General features: G+C 41.0%; 2 protein-coding genes across 7 annotated transcripts in view; one reads left to right on the forward strand and one right to left on the reverse strand.

Moving 5' to 3' along the window:
• Nucleotides 1–1,002: 1,002 nt before the first annotated feature.
• LOC146378989 (calpain-5-like) lies at nt 1,003–11,990 on the forward strand. Of its 4 annotated transcripts, none has more exons than XM_084942220.1 (14): nt 1,003–1,217; nt 1,292–1,359; nt 2,003–3,355; nt 3,524–3,655; nt 4,630–4,838; nt 4,972–5,164; nt 5,249–5,439; nt 6,505–6,582; nt 6,676–6,871; nt 6,966–7,088; nt 9,048–9,250; nt 9,692–9,813; nt 9,909–10,045; nt 10,532–11,990. In XM_084942220.1, the coding sequence occupies exons 3-14, from the start codon at nt 3,191–3,193 to the stop codon at nt 10,700–10,702; spliced, it is 1,920 nt and encodes a 639-aa protein (XP_084798346.1). In that variant the 5' UTR covers nt 1,003–1,217; nt 1,292–1,359; nt 2,003–3,190; the 3' UTR covers nt 10,703–11,990. The 4 variants fall into 4 exon arrangements, with proteins under 4 accessions (XP_084798346.1, XP_084798347.1, XP_084798348.1 ...); XM_084942221.1 differs by having other exon boundaries at nt 3,173–3,355; XM_084942222.1 differs by having other exon boundaries at nt 1,301–1,359.
• The window catches only part of LOC146378990 (serine/threonine-protein kinase PAK 3), a 50,856-nt gene continuing 37,536 nt past the window's right edge, over nt 11,163–24,482 (reverse strand). For 2 of the 3 annotated variants that reach the window (XM_084942225.1, XM_084942224.1), the window contains exons 4-16: nt 24,193–24,346; nt 24,033–24,070; nt 21,099–21,161; nt 19,631–19,786; nt 19,375–19,549; nt 18,696–18,759; nt 17,625–17,673; nt 16,465–16,577; nt 15,585–15,702; nt 15,315–15,414; nt 14,936–15,132; nt 14,665–14,802; nt 11,163–13,980 (exon numbers count right to left, since the gene is read on the reverse strand). In XM_084942225.1, the coding sequence (XP_084798351.1) occupies nt 13,891–13,980; nt 14,665–14,802; nt 14,936–15,132; nt 15,315–15,414; nt 15,585–15,702; nt 16,465–16,577; nt 17,625–17,673; nt 18,696–18,759; nt 19,375–19,549; nt 19,631–19,786; nt 21,099–21,161; nt 24,033–24,070; nt 24,193–24,346 (1,455 nt within the window). In that variant the 3' untranslated portion in view covers nt 11,163–13,890. The remainder of the gene's footprint in view (nt 13,981–14,664; nt 14,803–14,935; nt 15,133–15,314; nt 15,415–15,584; nt 15,703–16,464; nt 16,578–17,624; nt 17,674–18,695; nt 18,760–19,374; nt 19,550–19,630; nt 19,787–21,098; nt 21,162–24,032; nt 24,071–24,192; nt 24,347–24,482) is intronic. The other variant, XM_084942226.1, reaches the window with a different exon arrangement.

Below are 24,482 nucleotides of genomic sequence, written 5' to 3' on the forward strand. Positions count from 1 at the left end.
CCACATCCATCCCTGCTTGAGGTGGTTCTACAAGCTGCTGAGTCATCGGGTGTACTTAAGTTTTCACAGAACCTGTGAACCTGTGAAAACGTTCCAGAAATGATTATTTCTCACTGGCTTTATTTTTCCAATTTTATGACACAATGTAAATATGATGTAGATAAAACAGATCAATTTAAATCTCTCCTTTAAGTGGTGATATGTAACTACACTTCTGTGATTACTCCACCCTCGCATGCGTGTTTTCTATGGCAAACAAATATATCTGACGGTTATACATTCCCACGAGGAAGAGGGCTTTGACAGCGCTGACCTCGTGACTCATTTACTGAAGAAACCATGAGACAGCGCTCATTAAAATTTTCACTATTTAAGTTATGACAGCGTTGATCTGGCCCCTCGTTTCTACCACAGGAAGTGTTTCCTTCTTTTCAAACAATCTCATGTCGTATGGTGTGTGTCTAGATATCACCCCGCTCACTGATACACTCATTCTCGTTATCTATCACATCAGAAACTCATGTTTGGTATTTTCTCATATCACAGCTAATCCAGATGATTTATTGTTATTTTGAAAATCTGTTCGGTTTCTTTTTTGGCCTGTCTCCTTTACTCCTTTATGGATTTACCTTATTAATGTTGGCTCAGTTTGTCCTCAGTTTCGAGCCTGGATTTAGCCACTCAAGATTTTTCTCAGTCAGGGGAAGTCAAAGTGTTTCTTGTGCTCTTTAAGCCCAGAACACTCAGTGCCTGCCAGTTTGTCCTATTACCACAGTTCACTTAAAGTGCAAGGATAACATATGGCTTATTAGTTATGTTTATTCAATTAGACATGGTAAAAGTTAAAGAACAATAATGCAAGTTGTTGTTTTTGTTGTTGTTGTTTTTTTTGTTTTTTAGCAGAGATATGCAACACTACATCAAGGAAACACAGTGTTTGGATGTTTGTTAAATCTAAGTTTTAATGTTTAAGAAAAAACCAGGGCAGGTTCATACTTGCTTCACCTTAGTGGGGTTGGGTGGTAGTACCGAAAGTATTCAGTTTCAGTCCCCCACCGTCCCTCCCACCTTCCAATCACCATGTCAGCCTAACACCTCCTGCTGCAGAGGTGCTCGTCAGACCAGTTCTCAGGCACTGTGTTATGTGTTACTCTTTGCGGAAGCGCTCGGTGCTACAAGTTAAAACTCAAGAAACGGCATCTTGTTCTGAAAAAAAGGTAATCCAGATTGCACACTTTATGAAAGGACGTAACAACTTGCAGTGTCGAGTTTGGGACTGATCTTTAAACAGTTCTCACAGGAGCCCCCACGGGACGATTGGATGTGTTTGAGCCCATCACTGCAAGGACAAGACGACAGGTTAGTGTTGCTCTTAAGATTTTAAGCACTTAAGTGCTTTCAGTTTTAACATTCAACAAGTATATATGGTTTACTGTGGCTTCATGGGATTTACTGCATCTGGGTTTGTTTGTTTTTTATTTGACTGAATGACTCAGATTTATCTTTGTTTTGGCCAGCAGCCATTTTTACTGTGTAACACACTGAAACCATTTAAAAGTAATTTTTATAACAATATAATAATTACATTTACCCAGGCACAAATCAGCATAAACTCAGACTATAAAATGCTTTAGTTTTTTGGGGGGTTTTGTGGTATGAAACTAAAACACTGAACTGTATCTCTAACAACACTGTCACGTGCCGGCAGATATGACGGTTATGGGGGGAATGTCAACTGCCATTCACATATTATACAGATTAAAAGGACAGTATGAGACATAATCTTGCAAAGTGCTGTTGAGAAACAAATGTTTTCATCACGTAAACACTTATAGTCCTTTAAAAAAAAAAGAGTAAATGGAATAACCAACCAAAAATAGCCTGTCTGAGCGCTTTAGCCAGGAACTCTCAAACCGATAACAGTCACACAAACACAAACTCACCAACAACTCTGTGTACTCCCTTACCCACAGACACAGAATGATTTGTTAATCCATTTCAGAAATCTGGGAGTCATGACATCACAAAGTATTCGGGTCAAACAGTAAAATCCCAAGGCGATAAGATCCAGTGCAGTAAGAACAATAACAACCGGGGTGTGGCTCTCAGCCACAGGCAAGTACAACACCTGGAAACTTCCTTGTTGTTGACCAGGAAGTTATAGGTGCACACCTGCCGTCTGAAAGGTATGGTGCAGATATGTTTTCTTGTCTTCAATGAGTTATCTGTAATGATTTTGAACTTTATAGAAAAATCTGAAAATTCTCATTTTCTCAACACCTCAAGTTTTGGAGTTAGCTCGATTCTTTCTGTCTGTCTGCTAGATCTGTGCACACTAAATCATTTTTCCTGTCCTGTCCTGCCCTGTTTTTTTTTTTACTTGTTTGATTTTATAAAGAAACAGTTACAAAGTGTTTCTTAATTCAATGCTTGTTGCTTCCAGTAAAGGATATTTGGTACACTGTGGTGTGTTATTCTTGGCAAAAATGAAATATCGAGCTTTATCAAAAATAATTATTTTGGCTCATGCTGACTAAACACAGCACTCAGAAGTTGACATGAGTGGGACAAAGAGTTCAAGAGTCATTCCCCGGAGAAAACAGCTGTGATGATGATCACTCCCTCTGTCACAAAGTAAAATGTAGCCTTAATATAATTAATATTATTCTCACAATACGAGCCAGTTTATATAAAGTCTTTTGGCCACAAATATTGTTACTACTGTTGATCTTTGAATGATATGTGATGTATTTTTATTTACTTTCTCTTAAGATTTCAAACAGTTTTGATGGATCTAAATCAGTGTAAAACACTTGATTCAATCAGAAAACTGCAGCTTGTCAGATGATTAAAAATCCCTTTACATCAAATGTTTCATTTTTTTTTTATCTGTGAGCTCTATGTGTTCTAACTGTAAAGTTTTCATTTCCTGTTTTAGAATATAGTTAATAAGAAAGTTGCATATTGCTATGTAAACACCGTATGCTCATCAGTAAACCTAGACTGTCTCAAGGGACTTTGGGTCAAAGGTCGGTCTGCTATGATCTGGCAATGAAACAGCACTGAGATTTACGAGAACAGTTTCAGCTGGATTTGCCCAATAACGATCAGCTTTGGGACCTCCTGCCTTTACATAGTCTGGAAATGTCTGGTGTCTCTCATCGATCTGCAGCTGTGAGGCTTCAGCACGATGGTCTCCTCAGTGAAGCCGTACAAAAAACAGCACTACGCTGACCTGAAGAATGACTGCATCAGGAACAAGACGCTGTTTGAGGATCCAGAGTTTCCAGCCACCAACGCTTCACTCTATTATAACAAACCACCTCCTGGTAGGGTAGAGTGGAAACGGCCCAGGGTAAGTGGCCAAGGCTAATATCCATCAAGCAGTCCAATTATTTTCCTGTAGACACATGTTTGTTTTTAAGACAGCATGTAAGAAAAGAAAAAACTAAACCTATAATTATACTTTTTTTCAATACTGTTAAAGTCTTAACAGTCTGTCATGTTATTTTCTCTGTTGTAGGAGATAAGTCAAAAACCTCATCTGTTTGTTGAGGGCATCAGCTCCCATGATTTGAACCAGGGAGTTGTGGGAAACTGCTGGTTTGTTGCAGCCTGCTCTTGTCTGGCCTTGAAGCCAAAGCTCTGGCAGAAGGTGTGTTAACTTTGTTGATTTATTCTTAATGTGGGTGTCGAGGAGTTGGTGCATTAAAGTTGATAACTGTACATTAATAAAACTTAAATACTGTAACTATAGCAGCAGGGTATTCGTTTCAGGAAGGAAGTTCTCCCATGGATATATTCAATATATCTGGCAGACAAACATATTATATTGTACTGTAACTTTGCTAATAGCTAAGGGCAAAGGGACTATGAAACCTGAGAGATACAAAATTCAGCTATTTAGAAAATTGTCTGTGAAACTTGACTGTATTGGGTTTATCTTTTTTTTCTTAAATAAAATACAAATCAAAGAAGAAGAGGGAAAAGAGGGAAACCTGAAGAGGAACCGGAGGGGCTTAGCGATGGAGAATAAATGTCAACCAAAAAGTTTTAGTCCTTTGTAGAAATCTTTCACCTTTTTTCCACATTTTAGTTGCAAGAAGCAGAGGAAGAAAAACTGATAGTGTGAGGATACATCAGCTATGCATTCTATGTCACTTATTTTGTCTTACCCACTCCACATTATATGTTCTCAAATCCCTGGGGTTGGTACAACTAGAGAACTTAATGGCCAATTCTTTTTTACAGCGTTTTGTAATTTAAGCAAACAGACCATCAGTGCCATCCACTGCAAACGTTTGATTTTATAACACACATAAAACACTACAACAGACTCTCTGTGAAAACACAAGAACAACAGATGTGGTAAATTACACCTGCATTTATTGGTCATGAGATAATGTGAACTAAATAGGCATTCTTCCACTATACTATGTAGAACTGCAGATCTTTTGTCTGAATTCTGCGTGCACTCAGTGCTTTATGAGCAAAGATGTAATTTAAAGGGTTTTGTTGAACTCGTTATAGTGTATACTAAACTATAGTATGTTTATGTTTTGGTGATTTTGTTCAAATCTATCTGTTGTGGGCACGTTTCATTTTGGGTGATGTGGCATGCCAAACCAGGTGATTCCTGACTGGAAGGAGCAGGAGTGGGATGACAAACACCCCGAGAACTACGCAGGAATCTTCCACTTTCAGTTCTGGATCTTTGGTGAGTGGATCGACGTGGTGGTCGATGACCGACTCCCTACGATCAACAAAGAACTCATCTACTGCCACTCGAAAGACCCCAACGAATTCTGGAGTGCTCTGCTGGAAAAGGCCTATGCAAAGTCAGTATACTTTAAATAGCCTGATTTGGGGGGGGGGCGGGGGGAGACTCTTACTTGGTTTAGTTTTAGGTCCCGTCTGCATTTATAATGCTTTGAACTAAACTTCTGCATTTCTTACACCATCTGTGCCCAGGCTCTCTGGCTGCTATCAGTCCCTTGAGGGCGGAAACACTGGTGATGCTGTGGTGGATTTCAGTGGAGCTGTATCTGAAGCCATCAGCCTAGAGGAAGGGCAATTTTATAAGGACCAAGGAAAACAAGACAAGCTTTTTGATGACCTGCTGAAGGTGTACGACCGAGGAGGAATCATAAGCTGCTCCATCAGGGTCTGTGCTGTTTCTGAATATACACGTCTTTGTGTTTTAAGCACTTTAAACATGCGGATAGTAATTGTTTGCAAAATATTACAGGCACAGCCTCATGAAATTGAGTTCAAGATGATGAACGGGCTCGTGAAAGGCCATGCATACTCAGTAACTGCAGTGAAGAGGGTTCGTTTGGGTCATGGGCTGCTGGCCTACTTCAAGAATGAAACCATTCCTCTGATCCGTATGAGAAACCCCTGGGGTAAGATTGAATGGAAAGGAGCCTGGAGTGACAGGTGAGCAGGAAGCTTGTTATAGTTAATTTTGTCATTGCTATGTGTTCTGATTTCAGCAGACACTGTGCCAAAAAAATTCAAAGCCTTTTTAAATGGAACGCTGTCTGCCTTACAAACTTGTTTTTGTGTTTTTTGGATTCATATGGAAAACAGAGCTGTGGTTCGTTGGTTCAAATAGTTCAATGACATTTAATTTTATTTATGTAGCAAATCACAACAGATGCCACAAGGCACTTTACATTGGAAGATGAAGAAGCTATAAAGACCCTAACAATCAGAGCCAGTCTTATCTATATTCTTTATCAAAAAGGAAAGTTTCAATACTAATCTTAAAAGTAGAGAGGGTGTCTGTCTCTTGAGTCCAAACTGGGAGCTGGTTCCACAGTGGCGTGAAGGCTGAAGGCTCCTCCTCCCATTTTACTTTTAAATACCTGAGAGACCCCAAGTAAGCCCCCAGTCTGAAAGCAAAGTGCTCTAATGGGGTATACACTAATGCAAGGTCTTTAGGATAAGATGGAGAATGATTATTCAAGCCTTGTATAACAGGAGAAGAATTTTTAATTTAATTAATTGATTCTTTATTTGACAGAGAACCAGTGAAGAGAAGCCAATGTGGGACAAATACATCCTCTATTTCTAGTCCGTGTCAGTACTCTCACTGCAGCATTTTGGATCAACTAAAGCCTTTTTAGGGAGTTTTTGGGAGAGCATGATAATAATGAATTACAATGACTGAGCCTAATAATGCCAAATAATGACTTCTTCATGGCAAAACCTCCACCTGTCTGTAAATTAAATTTGTAATGTAATTTAATGTTAGGGCAAGTTGTTGGCTAATACTCGGGGATGTTACAGCATTTTAGATTGAACTATTTACAGACTTTTACAGAGAACAATAAAAGGAGTTTCAGGTATTTTTATTTTTTCAGTGTTACAAAGTCTCTGTGGAAACTTTTGCTACTGGCTCAGACAGGCAATTTTCCAAAAATGAAAAAATGTCTTTTGATCTGTGCGCTGTTTGTAAGCGCATTAAACATTCTGCCTTGCTTTATTGTTGTTTGCCAGTTCTGAGGAATGGGCAAAGGTTGGTGACACAGAGAGGCATAAGCTTGGCATCACAGTGGAGGATGATGGAGAGTTCTGGTAAGTGATGAATTTCCTCAATCACAGCACTATTTCAGGACAGTTTATCCCACTTTTCCAGATTTTAATAATAGATTCCGTTCAAATCTTCAGGATGTCATTTACAGACTGGTGCAAGTTCTTCACTGATGCAGACGTGTGCCGTGTCATAAATACTTCATTGATTAGCGTCCATAAGACTTGGCATGAGTACGTGCACTTTGGCAGCTGGTCCAAAAATGCTGACCCACTTCTAAACCGCTGTGGGGGCTGTGCTAACCACAAACGGACATTCCTGCAGAACCCACAGGTACAGCAGGCTCTGGATGACCTCTCTCCTTACATCACCTCTGTTCATGTATGTGTACACATCTGTGATGACTCCATTTCAACTTCTTTTGCAGTATTTATTTGATGTGACAAAGGAGACTGATGAGGTCCTCATCTCGTTGCAACAGAGAGACATGAAAATCCACAGACCTCAAGGTCACGGAGAAAACCTTACCATTGGCTTTGGCATCTTTAAGGTATCACAGTGTCATGTAACCCTTCCATATGTGGGAAAGACTGTGTTTGTGGGAGATGTGGAATGCTTAAAATATAGCCAAACATGTCATACTCATTTGTCAGAATAATGTCTGCTGTGTGTGCTGAGTTTGAGGGGACTTTCTTCACAGCTTCATAGCTATTGTAAATGTTTAAAGTCTAAAGAAAGTCAAAATGTGTCAAATTGTCTCAATATGCAGGACTAGAAATGAGGGATAATATTACAGTGCAGTCCCACATTTAGTGAACAGCCCATTATTCTTGTCTGGAATGAAAACATTAATCAAAGTTCAGTTTATTTTGGTCAAAAGCAAAGCCTTTTCACCCCATCCTGGCATCACTTTGGTCAAAAAAATCTGGTTTGAATTGACTTTCTCTTCTCATTTAATGACCAAACAGTGATAAGTTTATTTTTTCCAACAACTTACACTCCTTGAGTGTTTTATCAGAACCAAAACAGACCATTTCAGCAGCCTGAACCATAAATGATTAAACACAAAAAGGTACCACATACTTTCTGTGATTGCTTCAGGCTGAAAAGCAGCGTGGAACCGAACACCAAACTCAAATCTTTGTGATGATTTCAGACGGCTCGGATGCCTGTGTTCTTGTGCAGCAGTGTGCAGGGATTATTTAGGACTCATGTGTTATGTCTGCTAAATCATAACCAGACCAAAAAAAAAAAGCTGAAAAGTATGAAATACATGGATACACTGAGTTCTGAAACAGACACAAGATACAATAAGTGCCGATCACTACAAGCTGGGGTATGTTCCAGAAACGGGTTTAAAACTTGATGTTGTCCTGCATGTTGCGAGTAGATTGTCACCTTTAAATGAGACCATGAGACCCAGTGTGACAAAACTGACAGCCCATTTCCTGTAATGAGACTTTAGTTGACAGAGACATGGCAAAGTTCAGACACACACTGTGCACTATTATCACGCTGATAGAAGTGCTGCCAAAACTCTGGACAGGAATGAATATCAGCACCATAAAAAGCTTTTAATTAAAAAAAGAAAGAGAACAGAAACAGCCGTGTGCGCGTGGCCCACTGTGGAAGTGAAATGTTAAATCTTTATTTAACCTTTCTCATGTATGTTTATCATACAAGTAATGTGTCCTCTTCCTCTATCGGGCACTTCCTCTAAACCACAGATGTTACGATTAGATTCCTGTCTGCTTTGTTTGTGGTGAAAAAAAAATAAATCACATTTAATGCCATTGTATTATTTTTTTTTCAAAAACAAGAAGAAAGAAGCCGATCAGTCAACACAGTAATGCGCGTGTTAAAATTCAATTATTGTTTCTATTTTGTGCCACCAGGAGGCAGAAAACTCTAAGTGTGAAGCATCTTTTCCACTTCTCTTTACTACGCTGTTTAAAGGCATCAATTAAAGTTTATAATGAACAAGAAGAACATGTATTCGTTGACTCTGGCACAAATTCAAATGTAGTTTAATTAAGTACAAAATTAGCAAAATGCAGTTTAAAAGTCATTTTTCTGCCCAGGTACTTTTTCGGATTGCTACTATACTGATGCAGCTGACTGCGGTGGAGCGGAAGGTTTTGCTCCTTCATGCAGTAAAAAGTGCAGTTCATTAGAGTTCAAATCACCTTTAAGTAAAATGGCTATAAATTAAACAGGGAAAAATGAAATTCTGCTACCCAGATTTGTTTGTATAGTAGACGTAATTTATGTAATCTTGTATATTTTTGCTACGTTGTATTATTTTGATCAATTGTTTTTGCAAGCTAATCTTGCAGTCAAGCTCACCCTGTATGCCAAGCTGCATTCATTTTGAGCGTACTATATGCTTCTTAGGTGATATTTTCATGTGTCACTTGCAATTTCCTTTGAAATTTATTGAAGTAGCTCCAAACTGTGTTGCACAGGATTTTGGTAAATTATGCTCACAAAATATCAAATTATTTTCCAGGTGGAGCTGAACAGGAAGTATCGTTTACATGACATCCTGACCCAAAAGTGTGTAAATACGTCAACCTACATCAATGCTCGGACAGTGTTCATGAGGATCAGTCTGACTCAGGGTCGATATGTCATCTTCCCCACCACCTTCCAGCTTTTTACGCTGGGCGATTTCATGCTCCGGGTTTTCACTGATGTGGAGTCCAGCTGCAGGTAGGACAATGCCGTAGATGTGAGGTCAAGCCAACAACAGTGTGTAGCTGAGTTTGTCAGACAAAAATGTAATATTAATAACTCTAAAAAATAACGCACTTATCTGGGAAAGTGACGGATATGGGAGCTGTTTGTACGTTTTTAGACATGAATAGGAATTCTCCAAGAAAACATTCAAATTAGTGTTTTGGGAAATAGGGACCCTTTAAATGTGATTTACAGTAACTTCTATTGCTTTTCTTGGCCAAATATTTTATTTTGCCAGATTTTGTTTCGTTTCTTTTTGGCACAGCAACTCATAGTCACTCATTAATAATACAGGTCATCCACTCAGGCTTGTCTATGAATCATAGGTGTAATGTTACTGTTCCACTCTCTCAGTTTGCCTCTAGTAAGAACAAGGCCACATTGCCAACTCTTGACTCTTCTCTACTCTCACAGGGAGCTGACAGCGGACAAGCCACAGGTAAAATGCTGGAGTTCAATCATTGGTTACCCACAAGCTGTGACTCATGTCTATGTACATTCAGCTGAGGGGCTGCAGAATCAGGACCGCACAGGAGGTTAGAAGACTTTCCACAAGTTAAACTTCCTGCTATAACACTTCTGTTCAGCGTGATGAGTCTTTAATCCACCAATCTGGTTCTCTTTCACGCAGGTGCAGACCCCTACGTGATCATATCATGTGAGGGCAAGTCAGTCAAATCCACCATCCACAAGGACACCTTAAACCCAGAGTTTGCAACTAGCGGTGTTTTCTACAGGAAAAAGCTGAGCAAGCCCATAACTGTGCAGGTAATATGCAGTCTATCTCATTAGTCCTGCTTAATGGAATTATTCTCAGTGACTGGTGGAGCAAAGGGATTTCTCACCTCTGTCCGGTTGAAACTAAGCCTCTCAGACATGTCTGCTTTTCAGAGATCAGCGTTATTTTAATCTCAAAGACTGTAAAGTTTTCATTAAAGAGTTTGTAAAAGGCTTCAAGAGCATAAGAAAACAAATTTCCCAGCTTTTAACAGTGAACAAACTTTCAATTTACCTGAAGTCTTACACACAATTCTGCATCAAATGTAAACTAAGTGCTGTCTCTGCTCATAAAAGCCAAAACAACAACAATACATTTTTTTACACCTCTAGCCTAATTTGCATATTGGACCAAGTCTCATCCTGCATGTGCAAATGTTAAATTCCTAATCTGTTTAATGAGTGAAAACATTTGTTTTGCCATTAAATTTTAGAGTGTGGAGATAAATATATTTCAAACTGACCGTTTTTCCTCAGGTGTGGAACAGCAACGCAGTGAAGGATGAATTTATGGGCCAAGTCGTGTTGTCCGGGTCAGTGAACGACCCCACCGAACCTCAGAGGCTTCAGCTCACAGATCAAGGACGGCAGATGCCCGGCATCATCGGCCTAAGGATCGTCACCTCGGTTCAGCTGACTGCCATATGACCGGAGAGAGGGCTGAATCCTTTCTCAGCTTTAACTTATTTGACAAGCATCAAAACCAGCAGCGGGATGCATTTGTATGAAGGTGAATTTATGTGAGCAGGGAATTATGGGACAAACTGAAAATCTCTCCCTTTTCGTTACTTTTGATCTTTTTTTTTAAATTCATGCTTTTATAATGTTTTATCATGTGTTTGTAACCCCGATTATTCTGATACGACACTGTGAGAAACATGGCAGTATTTGTCCTTCAGGCCTCACAGTTACCAAGGTCGCGGCCTGTACAGTCGCCTTTTTACAGAGTAACGTGTTACATGCTACACCTGGTGTTATACACGTATGCATTCCTCTTCTGTTTCTTTCCCTCAGCAGTTTACAATCATGGTTCGTTCTCATGAGTACTAAGAAAATCCTCAATGGAACAAAAATTAAAAGAAATCCTAAGACCAAACACTGCTACGACTCTGGTTTTCTTCCTCATTTTATTTCAGTCCAGTTCCCAAACTGCAATATTTTGTTGTTTTTTTTTCCTTCAGTTTTTTTTTGTTTTTTGGACACTCAAGACACAGCCATGCACAATTCAAAGTTCAAAAAGTCTATTGCTTCAACCACAATTAAAAATAGTTTATCCAAAACCTCATTTCCCCTTCACTCATTTGTCCTTTTCCAAAGATGGGGGAAGGCCTGCTGAGGTATGCCAGATGGATCAGCAGTTTTACAAAGCTAGACAATAATAAGAGTAGTAGTAATAATAATCATAATAATAATAAAGATAATAATTTAAAAAGTAACATTTTTTGTCTTTGTTCCATTCTCTTGATAGACATTAATAGAGGAATTTTCACACCACGTGTACAGGTTTACACATTCAGAAGATAGGAATGTACAGGAGCAACCACAGAAAAGGGGGCACGTCAGCGGTGTCTCTCGTCCCGAAATTCACCTTTGTGCTCATAGTTCAGACCTGTACATGGGGCAGAGGCCAGATGTCCCAGGGCTGGCGAAGCTTCCTAACAGGCCACCCACACCTACCATGCGCACTCACACACGCACACACACGCACAAACACTCAGCAGTGGTATTCAGGACAGACTGTGTGGGCCCGCACACAGAGTGCCGCATTCATCGGCTCTCTGTCCGGATGAAGGAGTGTCCTATAAAGCCCAAACAGGAGAGGTGGATCCAGGAGTGCAGAGACGGCGTTTGTGTGTTTGCTTTTCTCTCTTTTTTTCTCTTCTATTTCCAGGGTGCAAAACAATTATTGATACATACCACAGAGCAACCTGAATATTGTCGTTTTAAGTTACATAGTTATGAAAAAAAGTGGGGGTTCCCGTCATATTTACATACATACATACATATCCTAACAATCTTAACCTATCTGAAGATGACATACAGTGTATAGTTTGTTTTACATGCATGGATTCTGTTGCATCCTCCTGTCTCACATCACTCCTTCATCTTCTGCGCTGGACAGTGGAGGTACAATATGACTAAGCAGCTACCCTGCACCTCAAAGTCAAGGTGGACAACACGAGTGAGGCATCTTCTAGTGCAGATTGAGGTAGCCCCCTAACACACACACTCACACACGCGCACACACATGGGGGGGGGGATGCTACATGGGAAATGTCCAATGAAGGCAGCAAATACAGACACAAAATCTAAACTTCTGTACAGAGGAGTGAGTTTAAGCAAACCCAGTATGGAAGGAATGATGGCGATCAATGTGAACCTCGGCTAGGGTTTTCAGCGCTATAGGACAAGGTACAATCGTGAAATGGCACTCCCTGCTTCCTGCTTCACTCCCTTGATAACATCCCCCTCTTTTTGATCCGACGCACACCCAAAAGGTGATAAAATGTAAATATCACAGAAAGAATTTGCATTACATCCGATTAAATGAGGGGGAAAAAAAAGCATGAATGAGCAGCATCATAAGTACAAAAAGGAAGAAGGAAGGACGGAAGGAAGGAGGGAAGGAAGGAGGGGCAGCTGGTGGTCAGTGGCTCATTGGACACAACACATGCATTTGAAGTACTTTCCCTTTATGTCGTGTTTGTCAGTTTCAATTGGATAAATATATTTTTTGTTCACATCATTTGTTTGTTGGGTGTATCTTGACTAAGGACACTGTGATTCTTGGGGCATCCTTGGGTGTGATTGAGTGTGGCGCTGGACCTCCAACTTACTGTAGATGACCATCTTCTAGGATGAGTAAATGACAGATCTCCATAATATAAACATCTCAAGCACACAGCTCTGGCTCTGGTATCAGTGATCATGTGTGTCTGCAACAGGAAACAGCCAAAACCGCAGGCAACCGTCGCCAACTCCAACTCTTCACCGATATGAAATGGATTAATAAAGGGTGTTTAAAGCTGGCATAGGTCATGTGAAATTATTCCTGACTTTTTCCCCTGTAGTGGCACCCCTACTACACGCATTTACAAACACACACACAGACACACAGAAAATGCAAAAATATTCCACCTTGAGATGTGACAGTCTGCAGAGGAGTAGCTATGTTTTTTCCACAGAGCCGTAGTCATGCAGGCAAAGGCTGGGTCCAGAATCACGCTCTCACATCAGTCAGTCCCTGCAGGTGCAGGTGTGGCCCGACGGTGCACCATGAAGGGAAGGACTGGAGGAGGGAAAATCAAGCCTAAAGCTTGCCAGGGAAGGAAATTCAGGCTCTTCAAGTTTAGTTTTTTTGTCTCTCCTCGTCGCTCTTGGAGCCTCTTTTTGAAAATGAGCACGCTTTCTTTTCAATTTTCTCATGTTTTTTTTTTTTTCGGTTTGGGAAGCAACCGCCTCCCAAACAGGACGTACGACACAAAGAAATGTGCACAGTTTGTATACGCGCACGCAGGCCAACACACCCACACACTCACACACACACTTGTGATAGGCTGCTCTACATGTACAGAGTGCTGGAGGAGTAAACGGGGAGACAAGGTCTTTTCAGCAGCATGGGCCGAGACGCTGCAAGGCCAGATGTCCATCCTACATTTGAGGCCTGGGGGTCTTTTGTCCTTGTGCTGTCACTGTAAGTCACACAAACCCCTCCTTGTGCTGTCACTGTCACGTCACCCGCCCCCCATACACCCATACACCCAAGCCCCTGGATGTGATGAAAGCACTCATCGCAGGCGGGGCTCCAGCCTTGGGTGCGGACAGAGAGCACATCCTTAGCGACTGCTGTTCTTTATGGCTTCCTTTGCAGCTACAATCAGGGGCGTCAGGCTGGATAGAGGCTTCGCCAACTTGAGGAAAGAATGCTGAAAATGCAAAAAATAATTTTTACAAATGTACCTATGAATCCAAAGAGTGTTGCAATATCATAAAAATAAAATTATGATTATTAAAACAAGCATAAGAGTAGATTTAATATAGTACGCTTAGAATCATATTATTCTATGCAATTCAGTTTTGTTTATATAGCGCCAAATTACAACAACAGTTGCCTCAAGGCATTTTATATTGTAAGGTAGACCCTGCAATAATACATTCAGAGGACAAAAAACCCAACAATCATATGACCTCCTATGACCAAGCACTTCGGCAACAGTGGGAAGGAAAAACTCCCTTTTAACAGGAAGAAACCTTCGGCAGAACCAGGCTCAGGGAGGGGCGGCCATCTGCTGCGACCGGTTGGGGTGAGAGAAATTATTATTATCATTATCCAAGAATCATTATCCAGTTTCCAGGGTAACTAACAAAAGTTGATAACCTAGTACATGACCTGCCTATCCAAAAAGATAATTTTGTTAAAAGAACAAGATGATGAATGCCAAAATGCAACACTTTGAGCTTCAATTGTTAGTGCTCAATTTGGTTTTGTGCAGTAGTAAGAATTATGGCTTGTTTACACCACATCACTCACATAGTTGGATATATCCGTCAAAGTGCAGCAGATGGTAGTGTGTCTACATACTGTTTATTTCTCAAGTCTCTGTTTTTACCTGGAGCAACTCCTTGGCAGAACCTCTGCGGTCCACATCCATCTCCAGACAGCGGTTGAGGAAGTCTCTGAACACAGATGATAGTCTCTCTGGATTCTGCAGCTCTGGAGTCCCGTTGGTTGCGATCAGGTAGAGCGCCTGGGAAGATGATCGCGGTCAAACATGCAAGGACCGCAGAAAAAAGACATCCGAATATTTTATCTCCACGTAAACTGTAAGAACCATAGACGGCTACTGAGCCTCCGTGTTGTGGCTGTGCTTTGGCTCTTACCCTGAGTGGATTCTCATTCAGATAAGGTGGTTCTCCCTCCACCATCTCTATCGCCATGATTCCCAGAGACCAGATGTCCACTTTCGGGCCGTACGCTTTCCGAGTCACCACCTCTGGTGCCATCCAGTAGGGCGTTCCCACCATCGTGCTGCGCTTGTTTTGCTCGGGAGTGATCTGAGCGCAGAAGCCGAAGTCGGCTGCAGGAAGTGAGAGAGAGGGAGACAGAGAGACGGAAGGGTGTTTTAACATTGAGTCGTGCATTTCTATTCTTTTTATTTGATCCCAGCAGTCTTTCATTTAACACAACACAGTGTCTCTAAACCTGATCATACTCCACACCAAAGCCAAAGTTTATTGAATAAAATGAATAAATGCTTACTCAGCTTCACGGATCCATCCATCCCTAAGAGGATGTTGTCACTTTTTATATCTCTATGGATAACTTGGTTGGAGTGTAGAAAGTCCAAAGCTTGCAGACACTGAAGAGAAAAAAAACATTACTAACTTCACCTACGAAAGAAAGTCTGTGTTCAGGAAAAATTTAGACGGTCCTTTTCTCTAGGCTGGGTAAAATGCGTAAACTTGTCTACATGAGTCCACCTTAATATTAGGGTCATCTGGCAGTGCTGGTCTAAACTTGGCTTCTTACCTCTCTGCAGACTGCTGCAATCTGGCCTTCGTCCATGCAGGTCTCAGTCACTACATCTGTCAGCGAGCCTCCAGCCAAATACTCCATCACCACCCAAAGCTCATCTCCTACCAGGTAACTAATAAAAGAGAAAGTGAGAGACACATATTTAATATTTCTTTGCCAAATCGAGTCTCAAGCCTTGCCCAGAAAATGAGATGACAGAGCAGTCTACGACAAGAAGCAAGAGCTAAAGCATGCTACCGCTAGCTGTGGACAAAGGGACATAAAGCAAAAAAAAGAGCCGAGTGGAACAGATGCTCGAAAGCTGCATGAGCTGAGTGCCCTTGCTGAATGCTTATACGGTTTTACAACAGTAGGTGTCAGTAATGTCTTAAGATGAAATGAGACTACCATTAGAAGAAGAACAGCAAGAAAGAGGAGGAGATGAGGAAGAAAAGGAGGCTGAGAGGATTTTTCAATGTCATTAAGGTAACTATAATACACACTAGGCCAAAATCACTCTACAGTCAACTGCATCAACTTTGTTCTGATCACAGATCAGCTGCTACTGGCAAAGTTATATTTATACACTGGGTAAGTTTACTTGTAAACTTAAGTAATAACAGTAAATCCATATTAATTTGTAGTGTAATGTTTGGTTATTGGAACTAGCAACATATATGTAGTAAGCAGGTGACTGCATAGAACGTGAGGCTGGAATAAGAGGAAAAAATCTCCACTACGACTCTTCAGCTCATCAAGCTTTAACTGTGTCCAATGAAGAAATTAACAACTATAATTAATTACCATAATTAACTCATTACACCTACGGTGTAGATTTAACACAGATGCATAAATCTTTCTACTTATTTCTGTGACTCTACAGGTGAAATCAAACCTGTCAAGGTAGTTCACTATGTTGGAGTTTTTGTTTTCCCTCATCACCAAGATCTCATTGATGATCAACTCTTTCTTGGGCTGCTGCTGCAAGTTCATCTGCTTAATGGCCACCTGAGAAAACAGACAAGATATACTGGGTGTACAATAAGTTCCCCGATGGCTCGGTAAGGAAAAAGAAACAATATACAGAATGTTAATGTTGTTAAATAAACTCCTCAAAAAATGAAAGGAACATTTCAAAAACAAAAAGTCTTGCTGGATAAGGATGCCGCATCGTTTGACGGAAATGGAAATTATCAACTTAAAGACGGCTGAAATCAAAGATCCTGAAAATCAAAGTGAAACACTGATGCGACAGGCTAATCTATTCTGCTGAATTGTCACTGCAGAAACTCAAAATGCTACTCAGCAGTTTGTGTGCCCCCCACGTGCTTGTATGCATGCCTGACAACACTGGGGCATACTCCTAATGAGACGAAGGTGTCCCGGGAGATCTCCCAGATCTGGACCAAGGCATCACTGAGTCTGAGGTACAACCTGGCAGCATTGAATGGGCTGAAACAACATCCCAGAGGTGTTCAATTGGATTTAGGTCAGGCAAATGTGGGATCATTCATCTGCTAGGTATTGCCTGCATACTCTTGCTGGGTTTTGTCGTGCACCAGGAGGCAACCAGGACCCACTGCACCAGCATAGGGTCTGACAATGTAGTCTGTTTCTGATTGTTTTGGTCAGAGACATTCACACTAGCATCCTGCTGGAGGTCATTTTGTAGATCTGGCAGTGCTCATCCTGTTCCTCCTTGCTCAAAGGAGCAGATACCGGTCCAGCTGTTAGGTTGGGGACTATCTACGGCCCTGTCCAGCTCTCCTACGTCCTGGAACTGCCTATGTCCTGGAATCTCCTCCATGCTCTTAAGACTGTCAATGGCACATACTGATGTGTCATCCTGGGGGATTACCTGTGCAACCTATGAAGGGTTCAGGTATCACTTCATTCTAAATGCAAAACTAGTGGGACAAAATGTTAGAAAAGACGAGGAGGGAAAAATGTCAGTGGCCTCCACCTGTAAAACGATTCCTGTTTTGGGGGTTGATGCTGTACTCTGATTATAAAGAGTTCCTTTACATTTTTTGAGCAGTTTACAGTATGTTATACCTCTTGGCCGGTTGCTATATCGATGGCAGTGTACACAGTCCCAGACGCTCTGCAAAACACAAGATCAAAATTAGACCAGCACTGCAAATAGTGGTGACTTTTTACATTATTCAGAGACCTTCAGGATTAAAATACGAGGTGTGACAAAGAAGCCCCGAGGGCAGACTTATATAAATCAGGTTTTACTTGCATTACATCAGACTGATCTCATGTTCAGAGTCACTATCTCATGGACCTTTGCACTGTTGCATGAGCAGATGCTAACTGTAGTGTGTTAGTATGACCAAATTTCCCTTTTCCTTTTCTTTTGATATGGAGACAAGTCTAAAATTAAGTTGTATTCTAATGATGTTATGAAATTGTGAATTAACATAGTGGGGAAAAAGTCCACACTTCATGCCAGAGATGTTTTTTTTCTTCTTCTTAATGAGCTAGATTTCCTAATTTAAACCTTAGCAATGACAAGCACACACACTTGCTTCCAATAGCTGCTCAAAGGAATGGTATGCAGCCAATCTGTCCTTATTAGGAAGCATAACTTGTAATACAAGAAAAAACCTCCACTGTGAATTGAGGCTTTGTTTTCCCCCCTCTGTCTCTTGCTGTCAGCTACACCTGTACAACTCTGAATAATGAGGCACATTTTTTTAAAGTTAAAGTCAGCCTGACAAAGAATAAATATACAATCATCTACTGTTTAAATAAAAGCTTCCTGATCCAATATGGAAAAGGTGAGCGCGTCAGAGCCGATAACAGCAACACCACTTTTATCTGTGCATATGTACAGGGAGAGTGACAGAAAGCCACAGTGTTAAAAAGAACAAAAGACAAGGAGAGATAAAGGGAGAGACACAAAATGGCAGAGCTAATCTGGCTCTTGGCCTTTTTGGGATAGAGTTTTCATTTCCTCTCTACTTATTTTTCTTCCAGTAATTCAGCCAAGTTCCCCTCTGCCTCTGCCCCCCTGAAGTGGTCACTACAGCTCCCCATCTCCTGCAGAGGCTGGCTGTTCCTGAAATTGCTCTATTTCAGTAACTGTGACGGCTGGTTGATGATCATGGAAAGACTTACCCTTGTCCTATTTTCTCGAAGCGTGTGTACTTCTTTTTGGGATCCCCCACACTCACAATACTCCCTGAGACAGAGAGAAAGCAGATATATAATGATTATCCTGTACTGTGTGTGTCAGTGCACGCAGTCAGGAGACGCTTCATCCAAACACACACAGGCACACAAAAAAGAAAAAAAAGGAAATGTTTTTATGGCCTTTCATTTCAGGCAGACCCTGCACACAGAGCTTATGTACACTCACATCTACTACACAGAGCTTTCTGGGTATTTCAGCTAAAGTTGCATTGCAGAGATGGGAGAAATCCACTATTTCATGTTCCTTTGAATTATTCTACCAAATATAGAGGTTGTGTACTAGATGTAATATATGGAAAACAGCCACTGGAAACCAAACATTCAGCCTCTCTTTTTAAATCAGTACAGCGCACAGCTCAGGCCACACACACAGACACATCAGAGCATTAGCTAGTGCCGAGCACAAAAGGTCCGTCCTCAGAGTTGTTATAATGAATATACAGATTTTAACTTCAAAGGAGTTTATATTTTATATTTTTGTGCTTGGCAATAATCATGAATGTGACGGATTTTGGGCAAATAGATGAGGCTGTCTTTCCTAAATTTATCCACAGAAGTGTGGAGAGGGCAGTGCGTAAGAACATGGAGCTGTAACTGTACATACTGAGTCTCTCCAGAATCTCCTCGTCCGTCATTTTGGACTTTTTCTTCTGCCGGTCGGTGTGGCGATACATTGTGTTGGGCGTGTTCTCCGGCTGGACCTGCGACTCCGGTGGAGTCAGCACCTCTTTCACGGGGGTGGGAGGCTTTGGTGGATCCATGACGGAGCGCGTGTAGATCTGCAAGAGAAGCAAGATATCAAAGGAGTTGCAGAGGTATCACAGCGCAACAATTCTGCAAAGCGCACGATGCCAACTAACAGATTTGGTGTGTTCCGGTCGAGGGGCAATGACCGGGGGCAGTTCGTCGTCGTCGTCCTCATCGTCTTCCTCTTCTTCCTCCTCCTCTTCCTCCTCATCCTCTTCCTCTGACACAGGCGGAGCAATTGGGGGTTCTGTTGTTGATGTTTTGGCACCCTGGAGGGTAGAGTTAGAAGTCAGTGTGGATGTATGTAGATGTATGTGCCAGTGAATGAAAGAAAGAGAATGAAAAGAAAAGTGCAGATTCTTAAACGTATCCATTGTTTTTTCTTTTACAGTTTTGCTTTGTTACTGCTATTTGTGAACAGTCTGTAGACCCCAAACCAGCCAAAGTGCAGGATCTGATTCTTGGCCAGTTCAGGTTCAAAAGGATTTTGTGCAACATATATACATAATCAGATTACTAAAGGCCAAAAGTACGCCGAGACTAATAAAGATAGCATTCAAAACTGATTTTAAGTTAGCGTGCGATTAGCATGAAGCCAAAACAATTTTCAGTGTCACTTACATGAAAGCAGCAAAAACAAATCAGGATTAATTGTCAGAAAAAAAATGTTAATAGCAAAGGAAAGAATAAGTCAGGTGTGAGCTAAAGAGAGAAGAGTGAGGTGGCATCCAGTGCAGTTTATCAGAAGCATTTTGAGTTGTGGGGACTGGTAAGGTGTGCCATGAAAATGAATTTTTTAAGTAACAAACTGTTAAATATTTGACTGTAAGAGATAGCATACTGCAGCGGTGTGCAGCATGGTGGTGAGCTGCAGACATACCGTTGATATGGAAGTTACCTTTTAACAAGTGTGATTAATAAGCCCCAGACATATTTATTATGTCTAATGCTCAGCCTTTTCCCCCTCTAATCCAAAACTCTACTTGCCTTGGATCATCTTCCTCTTATGGAATGGAAACACTTCATCTATTTCAAGTCTTGTCATGCATAAATGAAGCAGTGCAGCTTAGTTCTAGTGATTAAAGGGAAAGGGTCTGGCTGAGGGAAAAGTCTCAGTCCTTCGTTCAGACATACTGGGCCTCTGACCTGCTCCAAAGTGGGCTGGGCCAAGACTGCAGTACAGGAAAGGCTGTCTGTCTAACTGTAAGCAGTTAGCCAGCAAGGGAGCCATGCGGTAATGTCTACAATGGTGATGAAGTTACAGGCAAATTACTGGATTAAATTTTCAGGAGTATGAGCTCATACATGCAGTTTGACAGTCATCACAACCCTCTGTGGCATGCGCCACTGCTCTGCTACACGATCCAGTCAAAAAAAAAAATTAACAGATGCTCTTTGTGGTAGATAACAAATATATCTGGAACATCAAAAACAAAAAGATCCAATCAATCCCCCGTGAAATATTGTGTGCATTTTGCATTAGCCAGATGGCATAATCAATAGTAGGAGGTCAAATAGTTGAATTTAGCTTCAAGGCCAATGCAGAGATAAGTCATGTGGATAGTAATATGGAGGAGTTACCTTGTCAAATAATGCGCTGCAGGTTCTAAGGCTGACAGGAGGCCCAGATGACAGCAGTCGGTTCTGAATGTGAAGGTTGAAAATGGGAGGATTTACTCAAAACAAACCCACACATGTGTAAGACTATGTGAACTTTAGGAGAAGGTGGAGGGGGCAGAGGTGGACGTCATGTCCGTGCATTATATCCTACAGCCAGCAAGAGGAAAGGACATGATAGAGATATACTACGTCACCTGAGGCCTGTCCATGGCACTGAAGTCCTGAACAATCTTTGTCTTTTTATTATTATTTTTTATGTTATATAACCCTCATATTTGGACACTACAGTACGGACAATAACATTATCCTGAGCGGATGCATGTATGCGCCTAATGTCTGATTCTGTGATGAACCAACCTTTTCAACCAAAATGAGATCGCAGCTGAATGACACCCAGTCTAGTCAAGCACACGCACACACACAAGGCAGAGTGATGTGTCAAAAATATGTCCTTTCCACTATATTTACTTTGAAACCCGAGAGTACTGTGTTTAAGTAAACGACTAGTACTTTTCGCAGTCATGTTGCATTAGATGGCAGCCAGGAATGTCGATGGAGTTTGTAACTGTTGTAGATACTCGAACATAATCACTACTCGCTGCTGATACAAATCAAAGCCTCTGGGAAACTCTTCTCTCAATTAACCATCCACAGAATGCACGTTTTGTGTGAGCGCAACCAAACTGCATGAAATATTATTCTTCTCATTTAAAAAAAAAAAAAAAGACCCATGCACCAACCATGCTGGATTTCAAAGTATCAGATGTTACAGTAACAACATCAATACACAAGTGATGAAAACAGCCAGTGCAATGTGAGATATAACCCACGCTCCTGTTATCAATGTAGTAACATGAACAGCGGTTTAGCGACAGGTATTTGTTGACAAACTCGTAATAAAAGGACGCTAAGGTGAAGTGGCCCTTTACCATATGACTCAACAGTTGGCTAACTGGGAGAGATTCCTAAAAAGCTACAACAAAGAAGGAAAACCCAAACATGAATCACTTAAAGCAACAATTAAGAGCCAAGAAAACTGAGGACAGGCAATGTCTCCTGAGAATGTGTCAAATTATTTTGACGGTTTCATTTCACTAATGTAATTTCTATTAACAATTTAAAAAAAAGCACAAAGTAATCATTGCTGCCAAAATAATCTCTGGGGTGTATCTAATGTCTCATAAAGGAGGACTCTGGGGATAATGTTTGGCACTTTAAATTCCTCGTGAATTTCTGCCTGACCAAATCTTGGATTTGGATGCAGCACGATGTCTGTACTGCCAAAATATGCAGCTATATATGTATGCTGAGCGAAAGTCAAGGTCAGGCAGACACCGCGGGCTCAAACTGAAGTTCAAAGAGCTCAAATGAAAATCTTAGATATAGACATTGAATAGGGTTTTTTTTAAATTATTATTATTATGGGTAGCAACCTCTACGTGCTAAAATATGAACCCAACATAGCAAAAGCTGCAGTTTCTCTAATCACCACTTGAGGCTGCAAAGTAAATTGCTGCACACTTCCACATTAAAATGCTCAACATTACAGCAGAAATAATTATGTTTACAACCTGGTACAAAAAAAGAAGCTGGATTTTTGTTTACGCCCAAAGTTAGGAGTGCAGCTGCTTTGACTGACAGTTAGATGGAGACAAAGGCTGTTGTAGCAATGTGCAGTTAGTCATTTTATTAGAGATTACTTCACAGTAATTAGAGGCATCTGTATCTGTGCAGTGCACCCATTTAAACATGGTCGCTCCTGGCTGTAGACAGAGCTGCTTACAGCAAACAAAACATTAGTTTTCACATATTTTTCTGCATAAAGTGATGTTGAAATAATATGCGGTACTGTAGCTGATGAGGAAACTATTTTGTCTAAGAAAAGTCTTCTTCAATAGAGGAGTTTTTGGCAACGTTCCTGTAATTCTGTTTCCTTAAGACTTAAAATTGGCACTATGACCAATAGCTGAGTCACCTCTGCATGCTGTTGAGCACTGTGACGGTCCAAGATTGAGATGCTTTAGAATAGCCTTACTGTGCTCACTCACACAATCTTTTAGATGGACTGCCACACCCATTTGCCCTTCACAGGCATACAGCTGTATCAAGCAATAGCTTTGCATGAAGAGATCCCAGCGTAGTTTGCCCGGGGCAGCAAATCCTACTAAACAGACTCGGATTCCACTTCTTCACCCAGCGTGCAGAAAGCATAGATTACTCTGGTCAAAGTCAGGAATGAGGTCAGCACAGCGGGAGTCCTTCTAGATGCAGTTGAAGCTCCGTCTATTTCAAAATCTGGTTAAGTCGATTGGAAAAATAAACAATGCTCAGTGGTGGCTCTCGCAGCAGCCATCGTTTCTATGCGGGAGCTGCAAGAGTGTTTGTCATGTATGCAAAATCAGGGAATTATGCCACGTAGTGAGGGCAGTAAGCCTCCAGAGGGGAACACGCACACTCTGTCCATTAGAGCGAGAAGGCTGTGTGAAGAGAACGTGCCTTAAAGTAACACAGTCTATTCTAGAAAATCCCAGAAAGAGACAGCGAGGGTGAAGTGATGAAGATTTACTGGGGTGTAGGTGGAGAGGCACATTAATGCATCAGGACAAAGAAATAAACCACCTAATATTGCAACTTACCTGTTAAATTATTACACTGTTCGATAAGTTATAAGAATTTATTTGCCTCCATCCATTAATCAGACATTTTTGAAAGCAATAAAATGTTGCAGAGATCGTGGCTCTGGCTATGGGTCAGAGATTTGATATACCATCGTAATAAGTTCAGGGATATGAAGAGAGCAACTGGCATAAACTCTGTTAGATTATGATTTCTAAATAAATTATTTAGTCATAGAAAACCACAAACAGTGACCAAAGAAAGTTTACAAGAACTCACCAGAGTGTTTGCTGCTATGTACCCATGTGCTGACTTGTCTGAAATGAAAAGAAGACATTTTTTTTAAAACAACATACTGAAAATCTTTTGTATTCGATGCAGATCTTTTAGCCTTTTATATTGCTAACTGACATTTCCATGAGTATTTAGGTGAGATTACCTCCTGAAGTGAAGCTCATGTACTTCTGGTTGTTGACGGTCTCTTTGGAGTCATAAAACTTCAAGACGTCCAACACGGCCTGCGGGTTCTTCTTCTGCTCCAGCTTGGTGATGTTCGAGGTCTGTAAGAGCCGTGCCCACTGCTCTGGGATGCCCTTTACAAAGAGACAGAGGCCACAGGTTAAAGCATCTTGAGACAAAAGGATCAATCTGTGTCTGAGAGAAACACAAAATGTTTATGTAGGCTTTTCTCACATTTTTTAAAGTCATGGTATATTTGATCACTAAAGC

The sequence above is a fragment of the Perissodus microlepis genome, chromosome 10, assembly GCF_051167445.1.
Source record: "Perissodus microlepis isolate ML-2025 ecotype Zambia chromosome 10, ASM5116744v1, whole genome shotgun sequence".
In the NCBI taxonomy this organism is placed as follows: Eukaryota; Metazoa; Chordata; class Actinopteri; order Cichliformes; family Cichlidae; genus Perissodus; species Perissodus microlepis.

Coding starts and splice junctions, on each gene's coding strand:
- LOC146378989 (XM_084942220.1), top strand. CDS start 3,191: ATGGTCTCCTCAGTGAAGCCGTACAAAAAACAGCACTACGCTGACCTG. Junction 3,656..4,629: donor AGCCAAAGCTCTGGCAGAAG/GTGTGTTAACTT, acceptor ATGCCAAACCAG/GTGATTCCTGACTGGAAGGA. Junction 10,046..10,531: donor GCAAGCCCATAACTGTGCAG/GTAATATGCAGT, acceptor GTTTTTCCTCAG/GTGTGGAACAGCAACGCAGT.